Genomic DNA, 12,577 nt, shown 5'->3' with positions numbered 1-12,577 from the left:
ATTTATGGGAAATAGGTTCATATACAGTATTGTAGAAATAAAATTGTGGGGGTTTTATACACTTCATTTCAGATCAGACACCAACACCAACTCGATTCTTGAAGAACTGTGAAGAAGTGGGCTTRTTCAATGAATTAGCAAGTCCTTTTGAAAATGAGTTTAAAAAGGCTTCTGAAGATGACATTAAGAAAGTATGTTCAAATTTTTTTTCCTCAGAGCTTCTACTTTTTTTTTATCAGAAATACCATTAAGAAAGCAAACTTTGGATTTATATGTTGCCTTCTAAACTGTACCAATAATCGTGTTAGCTGTTTGTATGTGTTCTATGTACAGAATACAAATCTATAATTACTCTGCTGAAGGTTAGTTTACATGCTTAATTTTGCATAGTTAGCATGGATAATGGGACACCCTTTCTTAATACCTAAGGAAGACTAGGTATCTAGTCTATGTCTGTTGAAGTTAACCGCTAGTTTTGATTGAAATTTCATTAGGTCCTGAAYAAGCAAAACAGAAGTCTGAAGGGTAAAGAGTTTATAGCAGAAAGAAAAACCCATGTGAAAATAATAGTATGTGAACACTGATCATTTTGATTAGTTTTAAAATACTGATGTTACTGTAAGAATCAATCATCGTGATAATGAGAATTAAGTACTGACTAAATTTAAAGAAGTGTCAGTAATTTGGTTATGATTGTATTCACTATGTATTGAAATTGCTTTTGCCTAGAAATTATTGATTACAACAAAAAGATCTACTTATTTTTTAATTAATAGATTGAAATATGAGAAAAACTTGAACTGTGTCTGTTTAGCAACTTCATGTTTTTGTGAGGAACTTGCCATACATTTAGGTGTTTTTCTTATTTATTTCAGTGCTTCCCAGTCATAACTGGTTAGGGACCCAAACATTTAAATAGTCCAGCAAATAAAGAATTTAGTTCTATGTCCCCTTTGTATAATTTTGTCTTTAGTTGATTGTCTGGTTGGCTTCCATAGGCAGTGATTAAAAATATGTTTTTATGCTCATTTATATAGGTTTTGCAGAATCAGTRGCTTCATTTTCTTTGTTTCAGTAAAGATTTTGAGAGGTATTTGTGAATAGGATGGACTATTTCCATTTCTGACCAAGCCTCACCCTTCCTTAGTAACCACAACTATATCAAACAATGGATTTTTAAATTTACTTTTTTTAGTTGCTGTATGCTGGCAAAACAAGTTTTGTTTTATGGAGACTATTTTCTATATAGTTCACTGCTGTCTTGGAGGAGGTTATATGTATTACRGAGTATTTTAAACATTTGGTCTGTTTCTTTAATTGATATTAATTTCCCAAGCTGCCCTTTGTGTTAGAAGAGAAGACAGATTCCTGCCATATCTCTGGATGATTTATATAAATAAATGATCATGGCAAAGTGTGGAAAAACGTACCATAATAGCACACTTTCTAGGGGATTCATAGTTGATTTTTTTCTGTAGCCTTTYATAGTCACTTGTGGTATGAGAAGATATTCCACTTCTTAGTCTTCCCTATCTACTAATAATATAGGCATTTAATTGAAAAAGAAAAGGCATTTGGAAAAACTTCTTTAGGGGAAATACCTTCCAAAAGTATTTGGATATCAKACTAGACAGGAATATAGGCTTTCAAATCTGTAGTACTGTTTTAAGTACTTTARTAGCTCAATTTCTTTAGGGCATTTCAGATGTCCTGGTGAATTTTACTTGTGTAATAACATAAAATTTGCTTTTTCAATAATTATTAGCTGCAATAAGCTTGAAATTACTTGTCTATACTAATTTGCTCAATTTGGAAATATAGTTAGGATTTAGTGCTTTGTTGCATGAACTATAATAATATATAGAAGGATAATACCTTATTTTATCTGTAATTTTTTTACATGTAACACACTCCATCCTCAACTATAAATTTCTTGGACCCTTGGAAAGGGAAAACTTCAAGAATAATTTTAATTCTGAAGAAGAAAATACTTAGTCTGACATTGGTGTTATTGAAGATTGGTGTTCGTGTAGGTGTTGGTAAAGTAGCCTTGACTGGTAATGCATCTGAATCAAGATCTTTCAAATATCAGCACCTCTGTTTTGTTATGGGCTGGTATTTCTCTTCAATTATTTACGTTTTCTTGCTCAGTTTAATTTTTTTAACACTGGGTAATTTTGTTTTACATTGTTGCTCATAGATGCCTCTAGATCTGTCTCCTCTTGCAACACCAATTATAAGGAATAAAATTGAAGAACCTTCAGTTGTAGAGACAACTCATCAAGATAGTCCTTTACCTCATCCAGAGTCTACTACCAATGATGAAAAGGTCAGAACCTTTATTTTTGTTTTTTTGGAATTTGTTTCTCAAATGTTCTGATGACCCATAAAATTGTTGTGTAAATCTGTGGTGATAACCACACTGGTAAACTGGTTGAAAGGAAGAGTTTTTATTTCCCACATTCTGGTGGATATATAGGTAACTTGTTCAATTTTTCAGTTAGCTTTGTTCATGAGAATTACTTTGCTTTCACTAAAGCTGGCCATCCAGGAACTGATGTGAAAACAAYCTTAAGTGTGTGACAGAAGTTGAAGAGAGTTTCAATTCATATTTGTCGTTACTAAGCTTTTCTGAGTTTCATTAATGAGCAAGGATGAGTAATCATGGGTAATCAAGGCAATCATTCAGTCTCAAAAATATTGAGAGTATTTTAAAGGAATATATGTAAAGAGCTGCATGGATTAAGTGAATCATAGTTCAGATCTTAGATCTTTATTTCAGAGGTTAGTTTATTTTTTTGCTGCAAATACTTATTCCAAATAATCTAATTTTTGCAGAAGATAGTATTACTGTCTTCATGCAATAGTGGTTCAGGACTCATTAGAATCGTGACATTTGAAAATTATGTCTCAGTGCTTGGTAGTATTTATGAACTTGTCTCGGTGATGATGTAATTCCATTGTGTCACTGTAGCAGTGCTGCTGCTCAATGGCGTTCTGATGGCTGATTGTAGAGGCAAGCTGAGGGTGCTGCTTGGAGTGTACAGCTGAATGTGAYGTGCAGAAGTTGAAAAATGTGAGCAGAGTGCTGTTTTCTCAGATTTTTGTATTCTCCTTCTACAGATGTATTGAAGGAGAAACGGGTTTTTTTTTAGGGCATAGCTGCTTTTAAAATGTATGTGCCACTGTAACCATTTCACTGCCTGCAAATATGTTAGTAGCCTTAAATGATTACAGCCTGCTAATGWATGTGCAAGGCGGTTCTGATTTTCCTTGTAGTTGTCAAAAGAATTCCTTGGACTTTTTTAAAAAAAGTATGCCTAATTCTTTTCCTAGTTTTTCAAGAGTTCCACGGGTTCTGTTAGGCTTCAATAGGAGTTGATATTCTGCTTTGAATAGATCGAGACATCATTAGAAGTATATAAAGTCTTTAAGCCTTAAAATAATAAGAGCTTGCAAACATTATAGTTTTTTATTAACAGCACTTTAAAAGGGTGATCCTCAACATAGTTTTAAAAATTGMTTAGTTGTTGCCAAGTAGCTAATTGCCTAATTTAATTACTTTAAAACCATTTTTTTTCTTACAGTAATAATCAAATACAATATTAGTTCTGGCCCTCTACATTTCCATATAAAGAATTCTGTGTATTTTTGACAGTATTAGAAAGTTGCTGCATGACATTTGCTTTTAGATAGAAAATACTTGTAAATATGCACATCTGAAAGCACTTTACAAAACAGGATAATTACTTTGTTTAAGTGCTTTCCAATTCAGTGAGTTTTAAGAATATAGGAAGTGGAGAAGTCCTTTTAGTAACTTTAATACTATTGAGTGTGCTTAAACTTCTGTCCTGTAAGGAAAGGTAGGTAAAGGTAAGAGCACTTTCATGTAATCTTGTGATTGCAAATTCAGCTCTATTTTTCTTGGYCTTTAGCAGAATGTATTTACAAAGTATTTTATTCCACAGAATATTTATACTTCATTAGGGCAATGCATTGGTGACCAATTCAAATCTTCCATCAGACTGATGTGCCTTCGCTTTTGTATTTATACTCTCACAAAATGTCAGTTTCGTTTAAAGCCATGAGTCTTAAATCTGCTCTTATGTTTTTGCCATGTTGTTGCAGTAACAAGCACCTGCATTTTTCAGTGCAATATAAGCAAGTTAGTGTAAAAGGAATTTGAAAATACTTTTTCARCTGTGTGAACACACTCATTAGTAAACGTGTTCTTTTTTTTTAATGGCTGAAGATAATTTTTGATCTTGTAAAACGTAAGTGCTGTCTTTAATAACACAGAAAAAATGATATGTGAGGTTTCCATTTTCAGGATTTTACAGATTTATTTCAGAATTTTGTATATTAATTTTTGACTATTGCTGAAATCYGGTTTCCGTAGAACACTGTGTCTAAAACTTTTGGTTTCAGATTGCCCTTTTCCCAATAGGAGTTCAAGCCAGGGAAAGACCCAGTTTTACAGTCAATATTTATTTTGGCATGCATTAAGCTACTGTTATGAACAACAAAGAAGTATTGACAGAATGCCATAACTTAATTGTTCACTTGAATGCAGTTACCTGGTTGCAGCAGCAGTTGAGAGACCAATCTCAGCTGCTTGCTCAGAGGTAGGAGGTGGTACTGACATGCCAGTGACTTCKAGGTAGGGTTCACACAGTGCTCAGGGTCAGGTTGGTTGGGGCTCTGAGCAACCTGATCTAGTGAAAGATATTGCCAGCCATGGCAGAAGGGGTGGACTGGACTAAAGGCCGCTTCCAGCTCCAGGCCATCTGGGATTCTGTGGAAGATAATCCAAGGCTCAGTTTGTTATCGAGTGTACATATAATCTTGTAGTCTTTGTTCACATGTAAGAATCACCACAATTTTGAGTGTTGCCTGAATTGGGCAGCGTGTCCGTGCTAGCATACAGACTCAGCTGGTGTTTTGAATTCTGAATTTCTCACAGTCAAGCACTTCAGTCTCATTTTTGTTTTTCCTGTGACTCTTGAACAAGGTCTGTAAGCTGTTGTACCAAATTCCTTATTTGCAAAGAAGTGTTTAATCCTGTTCTTAGAATACACATTGGACTTTTTTTTTTTTCTTTCTGTTTCCACAATTCTATACTGGTAGTGTTCTTCTCTTTACCAACTGCTCATCTGCACTGCTAAGTGAATGTGTTCAAATATTATACCCCARACTGATTGTAAAACAATTTCACTTTCCTCAACACAGCTCACTGTTACTCTACAAAAATTCTCATTCACTATAGTCTTTTAGGTCYTTAGGAAAAAGCCTGAATGAACTAGTGAACCCTGATGACAAATCTAGCTTCTGAGATTTTGGAGGGAGAAAATTTCATCATCTAAAGTCTTTTCTTTTGTAAAGCCCACAGTTTGCCAGCAAACTTAAAATTCTTTGAATTGCTCAGAGGATCATACACATTTGTGCATTAATATATAAGAAGAGAAGCCATTTGCCTAAGAGAGCTAAGACTTAACTGCTTAAAGCTTTGTGATGAATTTTCAAAACTTAAGCTTCATTCAATGAAATAATAATCAGTGCAGTCTGTATTACACAGGTATAGAGACATTCTCTTTGAATTATGGTTTGCCAGCAGAGCAACTGAAGTTTGCTGGTCTTAAGAATGTGATTTTGTGTCATTGATTGCAGTAGCCATTGTCAAAAGAATAACTTGGAAAAAGCCTGTCTGAAGGTAAATTTGAAGTCTGACAATATCAAGGGTTTCCTGAGAATGAAGGCATTGGTTACAGTAARGCCTTTTTAGTTTTTCAGGAACAGCAAATACAGGTATGGCATTCAATTGAAAACRTACTTTACCTGATTGCTAAGCTAAGAACAGTAGTGATTTCTATSTGCTCTTCACTTGCATCTAAAAAATAATTTTGCGTGCTCAGATAATTTTTTTTTTTGCATTGGGATATGCACATATTTTACAGAGCTCTGAATATAACAGCCCTAGTACTTTTATCACTCTAGTTAGAGAGCTACAGATAAAGGCTTTAAAGATAAAGGCTTTAAAAAACAGATTTTTTTTTTGTTATTTTTACTGAACCATAAAACTCTTGTCTCTCTTGTTTAAATCCAGAACAGTGGACTGAAACTGAAATGTACGTAAGGACACCATAAAACGTTTTCCTTATTCGGAGTGTGGGTAAACATGATGGTGCTGATAGCACCRTGGGTTTCTTGGGAAAAAAAATTAAAATCTGATCAAAATTGAATTAGAGGTAATAAGAAGTAATAGTAGCCTTACCATAAATTGAGCAAGGTTTGTCATAAAGCTAAAATCACTGTTGTTGAAACAATTTTACTTTGGTGGTTTAAATCATTCATGCAGAGGGTTTTTTAAAAATGTTTTTAATTGTATAAYTGATTCTGTTTGCATAATGTTACAGAAATTCTGATTTGTTCCATCAAACTATTTTCATTTAACAGTTGGAATCCATGGTCTGTAATCGTATTTACAAACTGATGAAGCTTTATTTTTCCTCAGGAAGCATCACTGCAGCAGACTGCACAGCCCACATCAACAATAGTTCGTCCAGCRTCGCTACAGGTTCCTAATGTACTACTTACGAGTTCTGACTCAAGTGTTATTATTCAGCAGGCAATACCATCACCAACTTCTAGTACTGTTATCACCCAAGCTCCATCATCTAACAGACCAATAGTGTAAGTTACATAAATCTTAGTAAAATGCTGTCTTTCAGAATTTGAAAATCTTGTTTATTTTCAGTTACTGTGTCTGTAGTTAACATACAAATTTGAGATGCTTTGGTGTAATGTGGTGCTTTACTACACACAATGAAACATTAGACTTTCACTACATGTGAGATATAATGCCATGTTCTCCACATCACTAAGTTCATATTTTTGATCTCCAAATAAATATTACATTACACCTGTAAAGAAACAAACCAATTTAAAATAATGTGTAAACTTGTTCTCTTCTCTGGATAAGTTTTCTTTTATATAGTTCATTCCTTTTTCAGTCCAGTTCCAGGTCCTTTTCCTCTGCTGTTACATCTTCCTAATGGACAAACCATGCCTGTTGCTATTCCTGCATCTATCACAAATTCTAATGTGCATGTCCCTGCTGCAGTTCCAGTAAGTAAGCATGATGCTATATTAATTTGAAAGTGGAGCAGATTTGCATAAGTGCAGCATAGAACTTGGTTTTAAGCACCTTGATAGCTGTTTTGGCTTCAGAGGGTAGTGCTGTCAAATGCTCTCTATTATGATAACATACTCAGGTTTTCTTCATTTTTATACTTTATCTGGTCAGCTTGTTAGACCTGTCACCATGGTGCCTAGTATCCCAGGAATCCCAGGGCCTTCCTCCCCACAGCCAGTGCAGTCTGAGGCTAAATTGGTAAGTGAAAAACTCCATTATTCCTCAAGAAGAATAACTTGAGAAATTAATTAAATTCTGTTGCTTTTTAAAACAGCTTTAGTTTTCTTTTGTTAGTCTAAATTCTGCAAGTAAAAATTTAATAAAAACAGAAAAGTAACAGCTGCATTTATTTTACAGTTCTTTCCAATTCCAGCCTGTGTCAGTTCCGTTCTTAATGGCCATTTTGATCTTATTTATAGTCATTCTTCTAAATAAATTAGATTTCTAACTAAACTCCTTCTTGCTTTTTGTATCAGAGGATCAGAAATGCCAGCTGCAAGAAGGACAGACAAGATTAGTAGCATGTTAACAGTGAGCATTTCCTTCAGAGAMGAGGAATGTTTTCTCCCAAAGTAATGATATTTCTTGAAAAACTAGGAAAGAAAAATGTGTTTTAAAAAAGTGTTTTCAGGATCTCAAATGAATATAGTCTATTTGGCAAGAGTTCTGCAATTAGATATGTAGTATTGATATAGTTAACAAATTGTTCTGTGTGGAGGTTGTTTCTGTTGTGTTGGGCATTTTTGGGGGGGTCGAGGATCATTTGGAAAATACTAAAGGAATCAAAAAATTTGGGGTTTTTTTGTTTGTTTTGGGGGAGCTGTTCTTTTTACTTTACATTAGTGATCATTTATGGTGGTAGTTTGAATTAATCAATTTATTGAAAAATTTTATGCAACATTAGGCAGTTGCTTCTCTTTTTTGCTGTCTTGTTTGTTTCAGCTGTTCTAAAGCAATAGAAAATCTATTATTCAACAATAATTAACGTGTTCATATATTTACAAGATGCCTCCATAAACAGTATGTACCCTGTGAAATAGTGTCCCACTTCCTACAGCTCTTACTTTGTGCTAAAAGAATCAGAAACACCTGCTAGATACAATATATTTTTCTGCATTGATATTGGTAAGTGGGAGGATGCCCCTAACATTCTGAGATATCTCATTTCTCTTGATCTAAACCTGTGGGCTTTCTTTCCGTGCCTGTTTTCTTTTCTCAAGCCACAGTATGAAAACAGTGAGTCTGCTTTTTCTGCTGTCTGAAGTAATGGGATTGCTGTAGAGTGGGCACCCCTAAACCACATTCACCAAGCACTGAAACTGCTGTGGGGAGGTGGTTACAAGAGCCCTGACTGCCTAATGCTGTCAGYTCTTGCTTCATGTTCCTGCTCTGTTGAACACGACTTTTGAAATGCATAGAGAAGGACAGAAAGGAAGAAGGTCTGTTTCTGTGCATCCTTGCCCTCCTAGGAATGGGAGAAGGAATCTTTTAATACCTCAGAAAATATTTAAATGTAATAACCAGCTCTTATGAAATTTATTTACCTTAAATCCAGGAGAGAAGTATGTGAAAAACTGAAAAGAAGATCTGTTTTCTCAGAAACTAAGTATGTTTTAGAGTCAGGAGAGTCATGCTCTGAATTCTGCTTGAAACCCAGGAGGAATTGGTTCCAAATAATTTCTTTGATGGGCAAGAAATTAAGTTTTTAAGCGTATTACTGAGTGATTTGCTCTCAGAATGATTTAAATGCAGGAAGGAAGTACATGTATGTGGTGAAGACTTTGATCTCACATTGGAAGAAGCAATCACTCAAAGGCAAAGGAAAACAAAGATCATTAGACTTAAAATTTAACAGTCTCATTAGCCTTCTCGTTACAATTTAGCTAATATATGCATTTCAGTGATTGCTTATCTTTTTTTTTTAAGTGAGACTGTAAAAAGGGTATTTGCAGTATTTCCTCTCTCCTCATTGCTTAATATGAAGCATGAGCAGAATTCAGGAATATCAGAATTACGTGTATTTCTTATGCTCATTACTTTTATATAGTGCCTATTCACAAAAATAAAAAWCTTAATTTCTTATCCTTCTGAAAGTAAAAGCAAGTTAATGAGAAACTTAACGTTGGAGGCTTTCCTACATAAAGACTAATTCACTGTGCCATGCGATGCATTGTTGGCAGATATGTGATGGTTTACTAACTGCAAAGTTCCATTTAATTTTTAAAATTTAAATCTTTGTGATACTAAACCCTTTCTTTTCATGTCTCTCTTAAAAATAATTTTGCTTCTTGCATACTAAATTCTGTGAAGGTCTGCTAACCAGGTTTATTTTTCACTTGTGTTCCTGGTTAAGCCAACAGAGGACAGTATTTAGTTTTACGGCTTGCTTTTCATTTCATTAATAGTTCAATATTAGAGCTAGTAGGTCAACATTAATAATTCAATAAATGTGAATTATAATTCACATTTATTGATTAGATATAAGCTAATACACTTAAATTTAATAAATTAACAGTGTATGTTTCAGGTATTAATGGTATACTGCAATTTGTGGATTTATTAGTATGGTTAAGTTAACCAAACAGTGGGAACATGTCCTGTGTCCTTTTGCCGACTATAGCCACATTTCTTCTTCATTTTGGGAAGCAGTTCTGGAGGGCAGAGGAATCCAGGACATCCTTTAAGAAGTAAATCATAAAGRTGCAGGGACAGGCTCTCCCTGTGTACGGAAAGATGAGCCAGCAGCAAAGATTGACCTGGCTGAAGAGAGAGCTTTGGGTGGAACACAGGAGAAARAGGAAAGCATACAACCTGTGGAAAGAGGAGCAGACAACCAGGACTGCATGGATGTTGTGAAGTTACACAGGGCCAAAGCCCAGCTAAAACTTAATCTGGTTCCTGCTATAAAAGACAACTAAATATATTTCTATAAGTACATTAACAATCAAAGGACATCCAAGGAGAAATCTCTATCCTTTATTGGATATGGTGACAAAGGATTGGGGAAAGGGAGAAGTAGTTAATGCCATCTTTGCTTCAGTCTTTCAGAGTAAGACTAGTTCCTCTCTGGATAGCCAGCCCTTGATCTGGAAGACAGGCATAGGGTGGAGGACTTGGCAGTTCTGGGTTAATGGTTGGACTTGATATTGAAGGTCTTTTACAGCCTAAACTATTTTATGAACCTGTGAAGTCAGTCAGCATAGTATTAGTTTTTGCACAAAAAGCCAGATGAAGAGGTGAAGCTGGGATGTTCCCTTCACACCGTTCCCAGGAGTATGGTTACTTGGAATTTTCTCAGCTGCCACTTTGTTTTATTTGTTAGTTATTATTTGAGGAATTTTTTGTTGTTCTTTATAGACAGGTCAAGCAATCACATGGATTTTTTTATATTGCATTATAAAATGAAAGAATAGAATATGTAACAAATACAAAAAATGTTGGAAATAGATACCTAACTAGCTTCCCTAACTTCCTTGCGTGTTTAAGTGTGGTACTGTATGGGATGTTTGGGAAGTTAACATGGTTTATTTGTATTTCTGAAGGGTTGTATCATACTTGCTTTTGACTGTTGTTKTTTGAGCCTTTCCTGTGTTGAAAGACCCTACTTGCCATTATGATCTGCATTTTCTGCTGTCATACCACAATACTATTTCAAGGTATTCTCAGTTGACATACATCTAATAGCTTCAGAGGTTGAGTAAAATTCCTGAAGAACTGGTTGCAGTAACTTTAATGTGAAATAACACCAAGTTGTTGAATTGTTACCAGATCTAGAGCTGTCCTGTGTAGAAGGTACAACTCTTTATTTTGGAAGAAATACCTGGACACRCCAAGGCAGGAACCAGGCACTTCCTTTTGTGCTTTGTGTCTTTCTTTGCAGAGGCTGTTTCTGCATGATATTTCAAGGAGGTAACACATTTTAGAACTTTAGAGGAAGGAAAGAACTTTGTGCYCCAATTTCATTCCTCATTCCAGTCATTCATTTCACTCTTACTTGCTTACAAAAGGCTACTGTTGTGTACTTTTAAGTGAAGGTAGGAAGTAATTAGATAAAAGGCAAATTAGAGAGTATAGTGCCATTGTTTCATAATGCTCTGAAATTTAATTACTTACATATKAATTTAGATAACTTAATTTCTATATTTTTATTAACAGGAATCCACACATTTTTATTTTGATAAATACCCATTGTTTCCTTATGAGTTGCCAAATTGTACAAAGAAGAMATATATTTCTTCTTTATAAATTCATTAAAGAACTTCACTAAAACAAATAGATATTTTCATTTCTAAAATCTGAAACTTTAAATAACTGGCAGGAGCCATCTTTGGTAATGGATATAGGATRTCTTCCTATAGCATGGTTAAAATTTTTTTTCAGCTGTCCTAGAAGTCATAAAACCCTTTAGGGATAAAGGAAATAAGATACTTGTTGAAAATTTTTTCTCACAATGGGTAGCTTTTGGAGACTTGTTCCCTTTGTAAATTGTCTCTTTTACAGCATTTGAAGGATTTGATATTAGGGTTTCCAAGTTTAATGCATAATAGTCAAAGCTGTTATTTATTTCTATGTTTGATAAAGTTTTCAGTCTGAAGTGTCAAACTCCTTCACCATGGTAGTTTTGGTTATTGATGTGAAGCGAGTTACTGAGATGTCGCCTCTAGAACTCTGTTCTTTCTTTGCTGAAATGTTCTTTTCTCTGGTTACTGTTAAAGTTGCCTGACCTTAAATGATTATATGAATTCCATAGAGGAACAGTTGTACTTTGGTAAAGGCTCACGGAGTGAAACAGCAGATAGAACAATGYATGCCAGCTGCAGGGACTAATAACTGTGAGGAAAAAATAAGTAGTCATTAAAAAAAAGGAATACATAAAGCAATGACAGACAAAAATGTAAAAGTTAGCTGTGCTGTGAGCCACATCTTTATGACTAGTGGCATTACTGCAAGAGGCCCTCGACTGAAGCAGTTGACATTAAGTGAAAGAGTGCATTAAGCACAATCTTAGTGTCTCTTTCACCAGTGAAACATGTACAGTGCTTTATGTGCTTCAGTGCTGTGGAARAATTACGTGAAATCAGTTTGCATTTTAATTTTATTTCCCCAATATTGAATTTATTGTAGCGAACAGAGCTGGTCCATTCATGCCTGTGAAAGCAGTGTTACTATAGTTTTGAGCATTCTTGGATCCTTTATCTCCTACTGCTTGTTGAAGTAAAGTAAAAAGTGACTGGAGATTTTATTCAGACACAAGCTGGCTTTTACTACTATTACTTTGAAATATTCTTGCATCTTACACTGAGAATGACATTCAGTAGCGCTGAAAATTAGTTTCAGATTTCTGTGGCACACTTAATATGAATTGTTAGTTTTTCTGACATGATT

General features: G+C 34.6%; 1 protein-coding gene across 5 annotated transcripts in view; it reads left to right on the top strand.

Annotated features, from left to right (window-relative positions):
- Window positions 1-12,577, top strand: part of ATF2 (activating transcription factor 2) — a 44,817-nt gene that overhangs the window by 13,771 nt on the left and 18,469 nt on the right. For 4 of the 5 annotated variants that reach the window (XM_057363688.1, XM_057363690.1, XM_057363689.1 and 1 more), the window contains 5 exons: window positions 73-191; window positions 2,201-2,329; window positions 6,512-6,690; window positions 7,011-7,125; window positions 7,304-7,390. In XM_057363688.1, the coding sequence (XP_057219671.1) occupies window positions 73-191; window positions 2,201-2,329; window positions 6,512-6,690; window positions 7,011-7,125; window positions 7,304-7,390 (629 nt within the window). The remainder of the gene's footprint in view (window positions 1-72; window positions 192-2,200; window positions 2,330-6,511; window positions 6,691-7,010; window positions 7,126-7,303; window positions 7,391-12,577) is intronic. The other variant, XM_057363692.1, reaches the window with a different exon arrangement.

The sequence above is a fragment of the Malurus melanocephalus genome, unplaced genomic scaffold (assembly GCF_030028575.1).
Source record: "Malurus melanocephalus ecotype Western Australia unplaced genomic scaffold, MMel_1.1 scaffold_30, whole genome shotgun sequence".
In the NCBI taxonomy this organism is placed as follows: Eukaryota; Metazoa; Chordata; class Aves; order Passeriformes; family Maluridae; genus Malurus; species Malurus melanocephalus.
The sequence above is the reverse complement of the archived record's forward strand: the minus strand, read 5'-3'. Positions and strand labels throughout refer to the sequence as shown.